The 15,252-nt window shown below is 41.2% G+C and overlaps 1 protein-coding gene across 18 annotated transcripts in view; it reads left to right on the plus strand.

Moving 5' to 3' along the window:
* ARMH3 (armadillo like helical domain containing 3) overlaps positions 1–15,252 on the plus strand; it is a 132,891-nt gene that overhangs the window by 5,741 nt on the left and 111,898 nt on the right. For 16 of the 18 annotated variants that reach the window (XR_012629699.1, XR_012629700.1, XM_074875112.1 and 13 more), the window contains exons 2-11: positions 1,629–1,802; positions 2,407–2,518; positions 2,989–3,045; positions 3,181–3,327; positions 5,322–5,429; positions 6,541–6,633; positions 7,506–7,580; positions 8,265–8,351; positions 13,748–13,804; positions 14,824–14,867. Coding sequence is in view for 16 of the 18 variants with exons in the window: in XM_074875112.1 (XP_074731213.1) it covers positions 2,417–2,518; positions 2,989–3,045; positions 3,181–3,327; positions 5,322–5,429; positions 6,541–6,633; positions 7,506–7,580; positions 8,265–8,351; positions 13,748–13,804; positions 14,824–14,867 (770 nt within the window). In the remaining 2 variants the exon portion in view is untranslated. The remainder of the gene's footprint in view (positions 1–1,628; positions 1,803–2,406; positions 2,519–2,988; positions 3,046–3,180; positions 3,328–5,321; positions 5,430–6,540; positions 6,634–7,505; positions 7,581–8,264; positions 8,352–13,747; positions 13,805–14,823; positions 14,868–15,252) is intronic. The other 2 variants (XM_074875113.1, XM_074875114.1) reach the window with 1 other exon arrangement.

Genomic DNA, 15,252 nt, shown 5'->3' on the forward strand with positions numbered 1-15,252 from the left:
CACGTTGATCCCTTCTCATTCATTCTCATGCATTTGATGTGAGCATGCTGACCTAGAAGCACTGAGAGTTAGTTTATTAGTTTTGACATTGGGATTCGTTAGCTGTAATTCAATTAGAAGCACGCTGATGGATGTGTTTGTATGCTGGGGCTGGCAGCTGCTTTAGATTCAGAAACTTACAATTCTAGTTGGGAAATTGTTTTGTGCAATCTTGGGTAAGATTTGTATTGCTAGGCTAAAAGTGACATCGTTCTTGATTTGGTTTTTAATAGATTTCTCTCTGTTTCCAATTATGTTTCTAATTAGAATAATGTCTTATTTCCCATGACAGTTTAAAAATAATGCAAAGTCTGTAAAAAAGAAGCTATCAAGATGATTGAATAATGTTTTCTTTTTGGTTTGTTAGACTGAAAACTTTTTCCATCTTAATTGGATACATAGACCTACTAGGCTACAGGAATAATTTCGATATTTACAGAAGGTTATGGTGCAGTAGTTGCTAAGCTTTCTTCTGTTCATGTGTCTTGGGGCTGTTTCCATTCTCGCCCCAGCACACACACCAGCCCTTGACCAGCCAGCTGTGCATATTCCCTTTCTAGTGGGAAGGCAGAGCACCTCTCTGCCTTTCTATATAAATCTCAGCTTTTCAGGTGTGAGAGCTGCTGCTCTCTGTCCTACCCTCTGCTTTCCCATCCAGTCAAAGCTCCTTCCCTTCACACCTGGTGTAGGGTCTTTTGCAGAAGCATTGTTTCAGCAGGCCCAAAGGTGTTTTCCTGCCGCTTAGAACTGAGATTTACGGCTCAAGGGATGAATGTCTGAATAACTGACTCTGGGAGCCTGAGAGTCCTAGTTGAGACCATATTTGTAGTTTAAGACAATCAAAAGTTGTCTGCAGCGGAAAGAATATAGAGGAGATATGGAATTGGCATTCAGTAGTTGCTGGAACTTGCTCTTTGAGGGAAAGATAGATCTAAACATGCTGTGGTTGTAGAAGGGGTTCAGGCAGTCTGGGATGGAGGCTAATTCCAAAGCTGTCTCTATGGCTGCCAGCTCAGAAAGCTCTGGGTCTTAGATGCTGACTGCAGTGAACTTACCTCTCTGTGCATAATTTAGCATGGCTGAGTGCAGCTACCACAACAGCCTGCCCATGTTTTTCTGGAGCATGACTTAAGTCAAGCCTCTGCCTGAGGTATGCTGCTGCTGTGTGTGTAATTACCTTTGGAGGTATGGGAGAAAGGTTGGGAGCTCAGGGATATGAGAAGGGATGGCATTCCCTTTCTGCTAAGTACCTCAGACAGTGCTGCAGTGATAGAGGAGGTTAGAACAGTGCTGAAGCTGTGAGGCTTGCCAGAAAAATCTGTGATTGCAGATAAATGCATATTTGTGAGGTCAGAGTGGTGATGTGCTTTGTAGCATCAGACATGAGGTTGAGAGAGTACGTGGCAAGTCATGCGTTCTGACTCTCAGCCCCTGGAATGGGTTGACTGTCACAGAAGGTTCAGGACTACAGTTATGGCTGTTACTTGTAACAGCTCATTTTGTAATAATCATGTTTCCTTTTTTTTAATAGAATAATCAGTAAGCTTGAAACACCAATTAATTATAGTAAAACCTGTTTGTGTTTCTAGAAAACCCTTTGCTGTCAAATGGATCAGGAAATTCATCTGGTTTGAAAAAAAAAATCTCTGCAAAGCTGCTCCCCTGTGTTCCTCCATCCTCCTCCCAAAACTGAACCACATGTGATGCTTTTGAGGCCAGGGTTCTTCTCTGGCTTGATTTGCAGAGCAGCTGGCACAGCTGAGGTATGCCAAGGTGCAGAGGTGGGGATGAGCAAGGGTGGCAGGAGTGCTTTAGGGAGGCTCTACAGCCAAATGCTTCCTAGTTTTGGACGCCACCTTAGAGTGCAAAAGCAGAATTTGAAGTGCTCTGGTAGGCAGCAAATTAAACAGATAAGAGAAGACTTTTTCAAACATTTTCAGAAACTTTTTGTCACAAGATGTCCTTGAGGCTTGACCAGCATCAAAAAGGACTGGGTATCCATTTGATAACAAGTATCACAGTTCATGCAATGAGATTAAAAATACATTTCTAGATGTAAACTGCATTGGTCTGGATCATGAATCAGTTTCTAGCAGAGAAGAATTAAGAAAATTTATCCATAAGGAGCTTATTCTGTATCTGCCTGTGTCTGACGTGCATCTTTCTTTGAAAGGGGATATAGGACTAGATGGGACCTTTGATCTGATTTCTTATCTGCTGTAGTTATCAAAGCCTCTGCTTTCAACTTGTGAGACACTATTAGTATTTCAGTGCAATGAAAAAGTCTTTCATAGTTGAGGCAGGCCAGATATGCCTTGAAGGAAAGTTCAGGTTTCCTTAACCTTTTTTGTCTATTCTTACCTTCAGGGTATACAGCATGGCCCAAACAGAGAAGAAAGGTGGGCTGCTCCGGAAATCTTCAGCCTCCAAGAAGCCATTGAAGGAGAAAGTTGTGTTGATGTATGATGAGATTTTCACGGTAAGGACTTGAGTGTCTCTTCTTCCTAAAGTGTTGTGTTAAATTTTCTTGGTTTAGTTTATGCTGAGGATTCTGCATGGTGGATTTTTTTCCCAAGGTAAGGACTGCACAGTGTAGGCACATGTTTCAGACCCTCCTACTGTCATGCAGAGCTCTGTATTCTGCTCTCTTCCTTAATGTCAACTCGTCCTGTTGTCTACCAGGACTGTTTGTCATCTATGGGAAGTCATGGCTTTTCAAGTATTTCTCAAAAAATAATCCAGAAAATAAACAGAGGCATCCCAGTTAAGAGCTGCTTCTGTTTGTCCTTCTGTTTTGGGGAATCTGTGTAGACAGAATTCTATATTGTGAGGCCACTTGGTCATCCAGCAGGATGATGCTAACTCTGAGCTACTTGTGATGGTTTTTCTTAACTTCAGCCCAAATGATTTCTTCTTGTTTGCTCTCATGGCTGTTCCTTTTCCTTTCAGACAGAGGACCCCAGTAAATGCAACCCTAGGTTTTGGGAGGAGCTGTTTCTCATGAAGGTAACGGGAACTAAGCATCCTCTGATTTGCTGCTGCTGTTCTGCCTAGGAAGTGGCAGACTGTCAGTGCAAGGACTTGTGTTTCTAAGGTGTCAGTGGTTGTGTAACATGCATGAACTGCTTCTTAACCTCACAGGTCAACTTGGAATATCTAGAAGGCAAGCTGGAGGCTCTGGATGGGGAAGAGTTAATGAAGATAAAAGATAACATCAACTGCTTGTTTCAGCACTGCATCCAGGCACTGGGTGAGGAGCACCCAATCAGAGTGGTCAATGCATTACAGGTACCACACTGAGAGATAGGAAATGCTCTCTTTTGCTTCTGAGGAGGCAATGTATTTGCTGCTGGTATCAAACATCTTGTGCTCATTTCTTTGCTTCTGAGGAGAAGTGATGTCTACGAGCAGTTGCTACTTATTGTCTGTGGTGGTTACAAACATTCACAGTCTCTTTAGTCTTTGAAGAACAATAGCTTGTTTCAGAATTCAAGAGGATATGGTGATGCAGGATGAAGTGGATGGCAATGGGGGGACAAGAGGGGCTTGTTCACACTGTAGGCTGTCAGTTTGGGGCCTCAAGAGTACTCTGTGTAGCTTTGTATTCTACTTTCTCCTGTTCTCCCTCATTTCAACCTCCTTTTTGAATTTCCGTATGGGTTGAAAGTCAAATAAAGCTCTGGAGAAGTTAGTGTGAAATTTATACAGAGGACTGTCCCTGCTGGACATTTCCTAAGTGAAAGCTGTGAAGAATTGTCACCTAGAATTAATAGCCATCTTCCTGCAGGTTGCTCCTTACCACAGCTGTGCCATCCCATGTCTTGTGTGGGAGACTCCCCTCCTCAGTCTTGATGCTTGAATGTTATTAGTTCACGGGCTGAGTCTTACAGTTTAGTGAATGCATTTCTCGCAGCTTCTCTCAGCTGTAGGAATACAGGATATGCATTTCAGGTTTGGAGAGGTCACCTGTAGGAGACATTGGACAGGGAGTAAGCTGGAAAAAGTTGATTTAAAACAGAATATTTACACCTCTGACATACAATTTTGCATTGTTTTATCATTATTAAGTTTAGAATTAATTTGAAAGGATGCTGTTAAATATTATAGTTATAGATACATAGGCAGTCTAGCCCAGCCTTGAGTTTCCAAACTTGTATTCAGGCTCTTGGCAAAAGTTAGGCCAGGGCTCAAGTCTAGAATCCTGCAATTTGAGTGCAAATAGGAACCAGGTAACACATCCTGAGCTTGAGTTTTCTGTGAGTCATCACAGACATTTCCATCTCCTGGGGCAAATGAGACATTTGCTGTCCATAAATTTTCCAGAGTGTCAGCTGGCAGCTGGAAGCATAGTATGCTGATACCTATATGTTGCTAGTGATCTCCAAGAACTCGATATGAATCGGTAATCCAGTGCCTGCAACAAGAAATGTGAAGGAGGTTACGTTTAGTGGGAAGGTTCTTAGAGCTCTTGAGGTAGGTAGGAAAACTTAGCCTTGGAGACATTTTTTCCTCTTTTTTTTTTTTTTTTTTTTGACAAAGAGACAGTCAGACTTTGCGTAGCAGTGTGGTAACCCAACAGAAATTTGTGCTCTCTATAGCAAAAGCATCTGCTGTATGGACAGGCATAATCTGATAAACTATGATTCTCCAACATTGGACACTTCTAAGATTCAGCTTGATTGGACACATTTTAAGATTCAGCTGGACAGGCTGTTGGGCCATCTTGTCTAGACCCTGCTTTTGCCAAGAAAGGTTGGACCAGATGATCCTTGAGGTCCCTTCCAATCTGGTCTTCTGTGATTCTGTGTTGTATAGATGTTGTGTGTTTTGGCATGCTTGAAATAAATTAATCTGGAAAGCTCTAAGATATGTCTATCCATATATTGGACACTGCTTCTGCCTTGCAGTTTCCTGATCAATATTTCTGGCCTAAAAGTCATGCTTAGCTATTTTCCAAAGATCGTGGTCCTGTTTGGTACAAACTGAGTGTGGACAGAAGAAGCAGTAAGATTACCTTTTCTCAGAGTGCTATGAAATGAAGGGGTGAACAAACAAGAAAAGTATGGACAAATATATTCTCTAATTTTTTTGAGGTTTTCAGCATCCAAGATCCTCCTTAGAAACATCAGAGGTGAAGGAGTGGTCAGACAAAATGTATGGCTTCCAGGCTGGTGATATTCATTTAAATATATCTGCTTTGCTAGGAGAGGGTCTTAGGGTGGGTTTTTCTATTGAGTTTTAGGTGTTGTCTTACATCTTATACTCTGATTTTTCCTTTTCAGACGTTGTGTGCATTAATTCGGGGTGTCCATCAGAAGAACAAATCCACTTCTGGGTTTGATATCATCAACATGCTTGTGGGTTTTGATAAGGCAGAGCTATGTATGAAGGTGAGGCCCTGGCAATGTAGAGAAACAGTTTGCACAGCAGCCATGTTGCAGGGGCAGTGATCTGTAGATAGGTGTGTCTACCAAGGTGCAGCTTTTGGGGGAAATACTGCAGCCACTTATTAAAAACAGCTGTCCCGAAGTTCTTTACCTGCTAGTGGCACAAAGACACTTGGGGTCCCTGTGTTTGTTAGTAATAGAGCACTTTTCTTTCTTTTCCTTTAGTTTCATGCTGTGCAGTTGCTATGGTTAAGAAATCTTAAGGCCAGAAAAGGCCAGCACAGGCCTAGTATTGAGACTCATACCTTGTGCTTAATTTTTAGCTGATAGTCATATCCTGTGTTCTCACATTTCTGTGAGCACATGTACCATTTTAAACTTATTTGATGTTCTTCACTGTAAAGCTGTTGAGTTTTTGGAAATGACAAAGTAATCAGTGACAAAGCTGAATTCCTGTTGTATCTTTCATCTCTTTACAAGAAGTAGTAATTTTTCATCTCTCTACAAACAATAGTACATTTGGGGAAAACATTAAGTAGTAACTTGCCTATCAGAACTACATTTTTCCTTTAAGAATAACTGTATTACCTGTAACTTAGTATTTGGAAAACAAATATTTATGAATATCTGTCAAACAGCTATATAGTATCTATTTAGTCATACCTAATATATGTACTATTAAATTGGAGGTGTGTTCCTTACAAAAAATCTCATAGTGCCTATAAGTAAAATGGAATATTGAAAAGTAAGCACTGGTATTACTGTCTTACAAACAAAATGGAAGATCATATTTGTAGAGCTCAGAATTACTCTGTGAATAAAGTCTATTGTTATATGTATGCAAAAATCTCTCATGCATCCAGAGAGGACTCTTGGAAAATGATCATGATGTTATGCCTGTAGTCATTAAAATGTAGTTAATACAAAACAGCGTTGAGAGCCAATAGTGTGAATACGGCCTGTGTAACAGTAGTAATGGCTCAGTTATTGATTCTGGAATAACGTGGCTTTATATTGGTGCTGTTGTATTTGAATCTCCTAAAAAGCTTTTTATAACAAATATTTCAAATAATTTTAAATACTGCTTTTAAATAATGTGATTGTTCTTCTTTAGAATCTGATGGAGAGCTTGGACTCGCTCCTATGTGCAGAAGGTTCTGAAAGCCTCAAAAGCTTGTGTCTGAAGCTACTTCTCTGCTTGGTGACGGTAAATAAATACCAGCTGTATAATAACTTAAAGGCTTATATGAGCCACATCTTGAGGGATGGAGATGTCTCAAAACTTGAGCAGAATGCTGCAGTGTGAAGCTTAAGAAGGGGAAAAAAAATGTGAATGAGAACAAGGATCAGCCCAGAACATGCATCATTGCTCTAACCATGATGCCAATACAGACTGGCAGACTGTTTTTACCTCATAAGATAGGTGTCAACTGGGGCAAAAGGGCAGAGACTGGAGGAAGAGACAATTTTTTTTTTTTTTAGGGAAGAAGATATTTAAGAAGTTTCAGATAAATGGAAAGGGAGCAGGGGAGAGGGGTTGAAGAAAGACAGGAAGTGGGAATAGACAAGAGTGGTAAGGATGTGGAGAATGAGGAAGTTAGAACAAATAGCCACTCATCATCTCTTGGAGATGTTCAACTGTGAACTAATTTAGCTGTGAAAAGAGAAAATTAAGTGTAGGGGAGGTCTTCACTGCCCTGTTCATGATGGAGAAAGTGCTCAGTGGAGCATATGCGCCCTGTTTTTTCGTTCTCTGCCTCCTGTGTAGCAGCCTGCTTCAGCTGCTGATGGCTGTTGTCGTGCAGCTGTGTAAAATACCAATCTGCAGAGGAAAGGGGGAGCTCTTAGTACGTGGGTCATGCTTCTTGCCAGAGAGAGGGGTGGGAGGCAGGACAGATTTCCTTTACTTCATGTCTAGCTCTACTGCTAGTCACACCTTGACTTGCTGACTAAGTGTGAGATTCTGGTTAAATGTGTCAATCTGGTAGTAGAACTCTTCTGTTCCCAGTGTGTGCCAGAGGCAGCTACAAGATCATGGGAGGCTTTGGGTGAGATTTTAATACTTGTGTTTGTACTCAGGTGACAGATAACATTAGCCAGAACACTATCCTGGAGTATGTGATGATTAACAGCATATTTGAAGCTATTTTACAGGTAAGGGTTCTTCCTTCTGCTGCAGGGGCTATTCTTCCATAGTGAGAGCTCTCAGTGATATATTTGCTTTTCACCTTTTTCACTGCAGCATGGCTGACTGGCACTGTGCGTTGCTTCCATTCATAACTCAGTCATAGATTTTTTTTTTTTTTTTTAATGCAGTCTCCTCCTTACTCTAGTCTGCTGTTTTTAGTCACTACTGACTATTTAAAGTGTTTTCACTTGAGACATTTGTGCATAGATAGAAGCTGAACAGATTTCTGGGCTAATTTCACAGAGAATTCCTGTATTGGAAGAACTTTTTTCAAAAAGCAGTCTGGATATATTGAGGTTTTTTTCTACTCTTGATAAATTATACTTTTTAGAAGTGGAACTGGGCTTGGGGAAACCCAGATAACTTGCACAGATAATGTTGTTGATGTTCTGAGATACTGTCCAGTGCTGTCGAGAAATATATCCGCCCCTTATGCCCAGAAAGCCTATGTGCATCCTCTCTGTGATGAACAAGCTTCTCTGTGTGCAGAACTTCTTGGAAGCACCGACACTCCCTCAACCTTAAATATCCTCTTTCAGTTAGGACATAATTTGCTCTTACTCATACGTATCATGGCCACACACTGTCTGAGAGTCACTGCAAGCTTCCTGAAGCAGGCCTGAACAGAAGAGTGTGATTATTTATTCCAGATCTTGTCCAGCCCACTTAGTCGCAGGGAACATGGCTATGATGCTGTTGTCCTTCTTGCCTTGCTGGTCAACTACAGAAAGTACGAGGTAGGTATTTTTCTGGGTAACAGAAACATCACTTTATTAATTTACACTGGCCTCTGGATTATTAAGGCAGTGTACGGTACAGTTTTTAGCTGTACACACTATATTATTTATCAGGGTATCAGCACAGAGCTACGGAAGTTTGCAAGGCAGTCGTATTATGTTAACTGTATCTGTCTCTGACATATGCGTATACTCAAATGTGTATGATATTCATACAGCTCGTTTTGTGCAAGCATGAAAGAAACTACCTAGGGGATTTGCATTTCCTTCATGAAAGCATTCTGAGCAAGGTCCTTTTGGAAGAGTTACTGTTGTGCCAAACTTGCGTGTTTGCCTCTGTGTGTGTGACTGTGCGGTTATGCATAATCTCCAAAGTAAAATGAGCTGTCAGTCATCTTGGGCTTCAGACTGAATTTGTGATTCAGAACCTGACTAGCAGGCTGAAAGAGCACAGATCCCCAGAAGATACGGTGAAGCTGTGACCAAAGAATGAACTGAAACATCACAGCTAGTATTTCCAAGAGAAGTCTGTCTCTATCTCTTTGACTGATTCCTCTCTGAGAAACTTTATTCATCTTCCTTTTTCTAAACTGGTTGTGCTACTTTGTGATGTATTCCCATTTTTTCTGCTATTCATCACCTTGAAAAAGAAACATTTCAGATGTCAATAAAACACCTAATGTTGGCTTTCCTTTGTATGAGGCATGCTGTTTTAATGATCAATCTTATTTTTTTCCATAATTAGGAATATCTTAATATACTCAGACTGGCAAAAAATAGGAAAGTACTGGAATACCCCCTCCTCAACAGAATTACGGGGAGGAGGCAGGCTGCAAAACCTACCTGGTTTTATAATAGATCTTGTTTTGAATTATGAGTAGACCTAGAGAACAGGCAAAGACAGGAGCTATACTTACTGTCAAAGTAATCCCTGTTAATTTCTCATTCCTGTGAATATTGTCAGAATCATGAATTACAGATTCTGTTTAGCAGTCTGTGCCGTGATAGCATGGAACAGGAGCATGGAGTTTCATTTCAGTATATGGCCATGAGGGAAAACTGTTGGGAATGGTATGAGTAGGGTTACTGTTGAGGGGAGACTGGAAAGACCAGAGGTCTCATTGCAGCATTCCCATTAAAGGGTGGAGAGCTGTGTAGTCCCATCCCTGAGCTATGGATCCCTGTGTACTATAGTTTATGTCCTTAGTGAAGTAGAGCACTGTGAGTACATAAGACTTGTCCTCTGTTCTTTGCAGTAACTTTCTGTAGAGTATTGAGGTGGGGTCAAGTGCTTTGGAAAACTTTGTCCTAGATGTTTTCAAAGTGGGCACCCAAAAGAAGCTGTGCTGATGTTTAAAAAGCACAATCCAGCCTGAGGCAGACGTGTAGCAAGGGGAATTTCAGCTTGAGTAGTTCAACTGGCAAGGTGGAAAGCAACTTGGAAGGTGTTATATGACTGCCTTTTGCAAGCAGTGCTACAAGCAAAACCTGTAGTAATGCAGTTATAATCTTTGTCCTTAAGTAGAGTAGCTGCTTTCATTTGCTGTTCTTTGGCCCTTAGAGTCAGTTTCGTGGTTGCCTGGTTGTCAGTGTATTGTAGCATACTTCATGCCTCAAATCCTTTGGAGTTCTCTTCAGTTAACTGTGCTGTAGTTGATAGGTTCTCTTTTGTTCTGAACTTCACTGGTTGTTAAATTGTGTTTCCAGCTTCTTAAGAAAATCTAATTAGGCTGAAAATACATTAGTTGACTATGATTTTGTGTCTGTCTTTAATGTGAATACCGGTATGTTTTTGCATCAGGATGTTCTTTCATATTTTGGGGATGTGAATTTTGTAGTCTCCTCTCAAATTCCTTGGGGAATATCTGTTCATGCTTTCATTATCAGTGTAGCTGAGATCTTGGTTTGCTCATTAACTTCTGTTTTAGGAGTAAAAATGATTTACATGTCTTTACATGGAACTTTAATGGGATGTCCCTGATCTGAAACCTAATAATTTTCAAAAGTTGTTTCAAGTATATACTTATTCAAGTCTTCAGCTACATTTTGTCTTCTTTTTTTTAAAATCTTAGTCCTGATTTCAGAGAAAATATTTTTACCTTGATACTGTGTGAGAGAAACATGAAAGAGTAACTAAATAATTGACTATATCAGGAAAATGGTGACACTAAGTGTACACAAAAAGCTGCCAAACAGAAGAAATGCTGTGAGGCAGAGTATTTATTTGATCACTTTCTCAGTGTTTTAAGGGATGACTGCTAGAATAGCAAGTTAAAACATAACATCTAGGTGGAAATTTCTTTGCCTCATGTTCAACCTGCTAGAATTGCATGTTTTGTCTTTTACTGAAAGAAATTGGTCAAAACATGGATTTTTCCCCTTTGTGTGCTTGTCTGGCAGCATATAGTGTGTCCAACAGCCCTTCATGTCTGGTTACGTGCACTTGACTCTCCTTGATATAGGCAACTGCAGGTGCTGAAGAGACACCTATCAACACTGAAGAGTCAGAAAATTACTGGGTGTTTTTTTTTTTTTTTTGAAAAAGGTCTCACACAACTCAAATTATTGTAAATAATCTCTTTAACAAAAAGAGTAATTATTCAAGCTCCAATTCCCTGCAAGATGGCCCACCTGCAGAGGAGATGGTCTCATCAAGGCTGACAGCAAAGCTGCTGAATCATCCCTGATGAGAGGTCAGGGAAAAGTCTTGTGAGGGATAATTGAGTGAACTCTGGCCTTCGTTTGTGTTACAAATGTGAAGATGAGTTAAGCACTTAGCTAGAGGTTATACATGGTTAACTTGTTTTTTTTCTGCTTGCTTTTCCTACCAAAAGAATTGTTTCCTATAGGTTTGTGTTGGAGGTAGCGGTACATTTGGGAGCATGGAGGAGATCTCACTCCCTCTGCCAGACCTGTGTGCCACCTCATATAATACTCACTTTGTATGGCATGTCTTACCTGGGGATTGCTTTAAAAATTACCTGGTAATTATCTCCCTGCAGCTTCCACCTTAATTTCTACGAGAGTGTTGGCATCTAATGGTGGGTAGTTCATGGAGGACATCGTGAATATTCCCAGGTTGCCAGGAGTTTGTGTCTGTACCTCATCACTGCCAAGATGATCTTAATGCTATAGTGTTTGTTATCTGGTGGCAGTGATAGGAAAAGACCTGTGTTCTCTGAAGAGCTGAGAATCATATTTTTGAGTTTTTTCTGGAGGCAGGTGGAGGCAGAAGCTATTTCTAAGTTTGTGTAGCTGCTTCACTGACACACTTTGAAGTTGTAAAAATGCTTATCAACCACTTTTCAAGGCTGCTGCATGTTTCTGCAGGTTGTGGAGTGGCAAGTGTCATTCAGACTTTTAAAACTTCTGCTGTGATTCCCAGTGAGAGGGGAACTGAACTCTAAATAGCAGGATTAGAGTTAGGGAAGGAGGCAGGGAGTGTGGGGTGGGTTTAGGGGTGCTTGCACAACTTGCAGGTTGCTGATGCTCACTGTAGATGTGCAGTCTAATGCTCACAGATAATACTGGGGCAGGAGCAAACTGCACAACCTGTGGGCAGCACAGAAAATATTCTCATCACGCTCATACAGACTTGCTCACTGAAAGGCACTAGAAACTGCCTTGTCCCATACAGAGTAGTACAATGTGTGGATTACACTGGTTAGCTGTCTGCCTGCTGCTTAAGGAGTTAGGGGTGCCTAGAAGAGGCATGGAATGTGTCAGGGGAATGGAATATTTCAGGCAGAAAATGACAATTGAAAAGATAGAGGGCAGAGATCTGTATCAAGCTAGGCCAGCTTCATGACCCTGTCAGCCACGCACTGATGACATCTTGCTGCCAAGAGGCAGGAGATATGGAGCATGCATCTTGGAAAGTCAAGGGCAGCAGGAGCATGAAGAGTTGTTCATAGGCTGGAGATGACAACAAACCCATTCCCCCTCCTTTTCTGTGATGGGACAGAGTGTAGGACTAGGTCTCAGGGCAGCTGGGTGGTGTTGGTCAATGTAGTATCTCCCAGTTTGCTTATTCCCCACGTCTGGGAATTTGGATAACCCTGCAGCCTCTAATCCAGCACAGCCCTGTTGCCTGGAAAAGCCCCATCACTTTTATTGGTCAAGAGTCACAGGCTGGCCTCTCTTCTGTGCGGGAGCTGTGGTGTGGAGAGCTTCTCCTTGTTGTATAAGGAGAGCAAGAGAATGAAATTAGCAAAACTAAGATATATTTACAAGGATGGATTTTAATCTATATTTAATTACGGATTTGTGAAGCTTGCTTCTGCTTCACTGAGACTGACTAAATTTAATTTCTGAAGGGGAGCATGGTTGTACAGAGAAGACCATGTATTGTTACTCAGTAGGAGCCCCTACTCCAGCTTCAAGGAAATGTCTTTGCATGCATTGTGCACAGATGGGTTCTGTATGAGTTTTCTGTCTTTTTCCAAGACAGCAGACAGTGCTGTGTGCTGCTTGAGGCAGACTGACAGACTGGCTGAGCTTTGGTCTTCTGATCAGTTTCTTTTTTGAATGCAAAAGAAAGCCTGATCCTCCCAAAGCACCAAATAATGGTGAGAGTGGTGTTGTCTGATCAGCCTTATTTTTAACTTGCTGTCAAGCTGTGGGCAAATCAGTCGGATAACCATGTATCTTGTAGGGCTGCATCTGATGCGTGCTTTGTGGTTTTATTCTTCCCATCTACTAGATAGAGCCTTTCCTTTTCTGTCCTGGTTCCAAATCAACTTTGTTAGATTTGCACTGACACATATGAACCAAATGTACATTGCTAGTCTAAAATGCTTCTTAAATTACTAGGACTTATCTTTATAGGTGGAGCCTGTGTGCTTTGTTCAGCTAAGTTCAAGGAAATTATATTCTCCAGAAACTTCTAGCTCTCAGTGGTGTAAACTGTTAAAGTGTTGAGCTCTAACCCAGCGGCAGCTGAGTCTATATAACATTGTCTTGCCTTCCTGGGTCCTCCTTCCTTTAAGCAATCTCTGCAAGGTGTTGCAGAAGGGAGATATCAGAACGCTAATGTTCAGTCCCAGCTTCACTGCTTGTTTCTGCTGCATAACAGCGTGCGTGTCACAGATAACAGGCTTGCAGGACAGCTGCTCCACTTTCAAGACTGACGGATGAGCTAGTGGAGCAGCAGAAACTCGCTCTCTTCTCAATAAAATCAGGAGACTGCCTGTCTGAGCCAGTAAGGAGGTGTCCCAGGCATAGTGGCCTTATCGTGTGCTGTGACTTCTGTTTTTTTGTGTGTGTTCTGCCTTGTGGGACAGGAGAGAGATTATTCTTAGGTGGTTGAGTAAACTTGGAAAGATAATAGTGTTTTTCTCCTGAAGGCTGAACTTAAACCCAATTTTCTTTCTTCCTTCTCCTCCCATTCTGAGCAGTCAGTGAATCCCTACATTGTGAAGCTCTCCATCGTAGATGATGAGGCCACACTCAATGTAAGTATTTGACTTGATTCCTCTGCACTGCTGGGGATGCTCTTTCATGTGTGGTGCTACTGTAATGAATGCAGTCATGGTGTCTGGTAGAAAGAAGGTCTAGGAACAGTGCTGCTGTAAAGAACACCAGTATAGTGGGTTTCTGCCCTAACTGCACTCCTGCAATAGCTTAGGCAGCTCATGATTTGGACAGTTTGATCACCAGTTGGGGGTGGTCAAAAAGCTGGGTAGCAAGGAACATGCCAAAGTTGAGCTATTATGCATGTATGAACTACTTACACACTATTTGCTGTCATGTGTCAAAGAGGCACAAGATAGCTTATGCCAAAGATCTCATTTCCAGTGCTGTGTTGTCCAGTTTTACCAATCCACAAGTCAATTCTTGTAGCTCAGTGGAATTTTGTACCAGAGTCAAGAGACCTGCAACATATTTTGGGTTGTAGCCACTGACGAAGTTTCGTATCCAGGCCTGGATAGAAAGTGGCAGCACACTATCAGCTATGTGAGGTCTGGACTTAGAATCTGTTCTTTAGGGGTGAAGTAAAAAGCAAGCTCCGTGCTAACTAAAGGGTGAGAACAATTATTCTGAGTTAATTAAATTAGCTTGACAGAAAGGATGGTCAGTAGCTGTGGAATGGTGAAGGCTGTTTGCAAGAAGTGAAAAGGTTACTAGTGTTTATGGCCTTTGTTTTGAACTTTTGAATGTCCAGCTTCCTTCCTTGCTGCTTTATTGAGGCTTCTTGAGTGGGTAAGCTCTGTCTGGAGGTCCAAGGAGAGTAAATGTTCTCTGTTTAACTTAGTAATTAGATATTCAACTTTAAATCTTGGTGTCTTGATTTTTGGAAGATGTTTTTGTTGTATCATAGCATGCCTTAATAGTTCAAACAGCTTCAGGGGTATTTCTTCATAGCGTGCTAGGTTATCTTGCGGGGGGTGGGGACAGCACTGCTATGTGTGTTGTGTGTGATTTCCTGCATTGAGATTTGTGATGTAAAGGTTTTTTTAATGCTTTTTTTCAGGGAATGGGACTTGTAATTGCCCAGGCTTTATCAGAATATAACAGGTAAAACCTAATTGTCTCTTGTTTTTCAATGCATGATAGTTGCTGAACATTTCCACAAACTTTTTTTTGTGTTAAAGCACTTATTTGTCACCAAACAGCCCTGATGCACCTATAGAGGCAGGGAGTAGTCTTATGCTTTGAGGCACTTCGGCTCAGTTGCTGTCATTGCAAGTGTAAATGTATCTGTACCGGCTGTACTGATGTGCTTCAGGAGAGATATTGTTGTAGGGGAAGATATCTATTGTATGTTTTTACTGTAATGGATTTTACCTCTGTATGAAGCTTGTGTAAAATCTTAATCCCAAATGAAAAGATAAATGATTTGCTGAGTACTTCTCTGTTAGAAAATTGATTTAACCGAAACATGATCTAAACCAAACAAATG

This window comes from Strix uralensis, chromosome 7, assembly GCF_047716275.1.
Source record: "Strix uralensis isolate ZFMK-TIS-50842 chromosome 7, bStrUra1, whole genome shotgun sequence".
NCBI lineage: Eukaryota > Metazoa > Chordata > Aves > Strigiformes > Strigidae > Strix > Strix uralensis.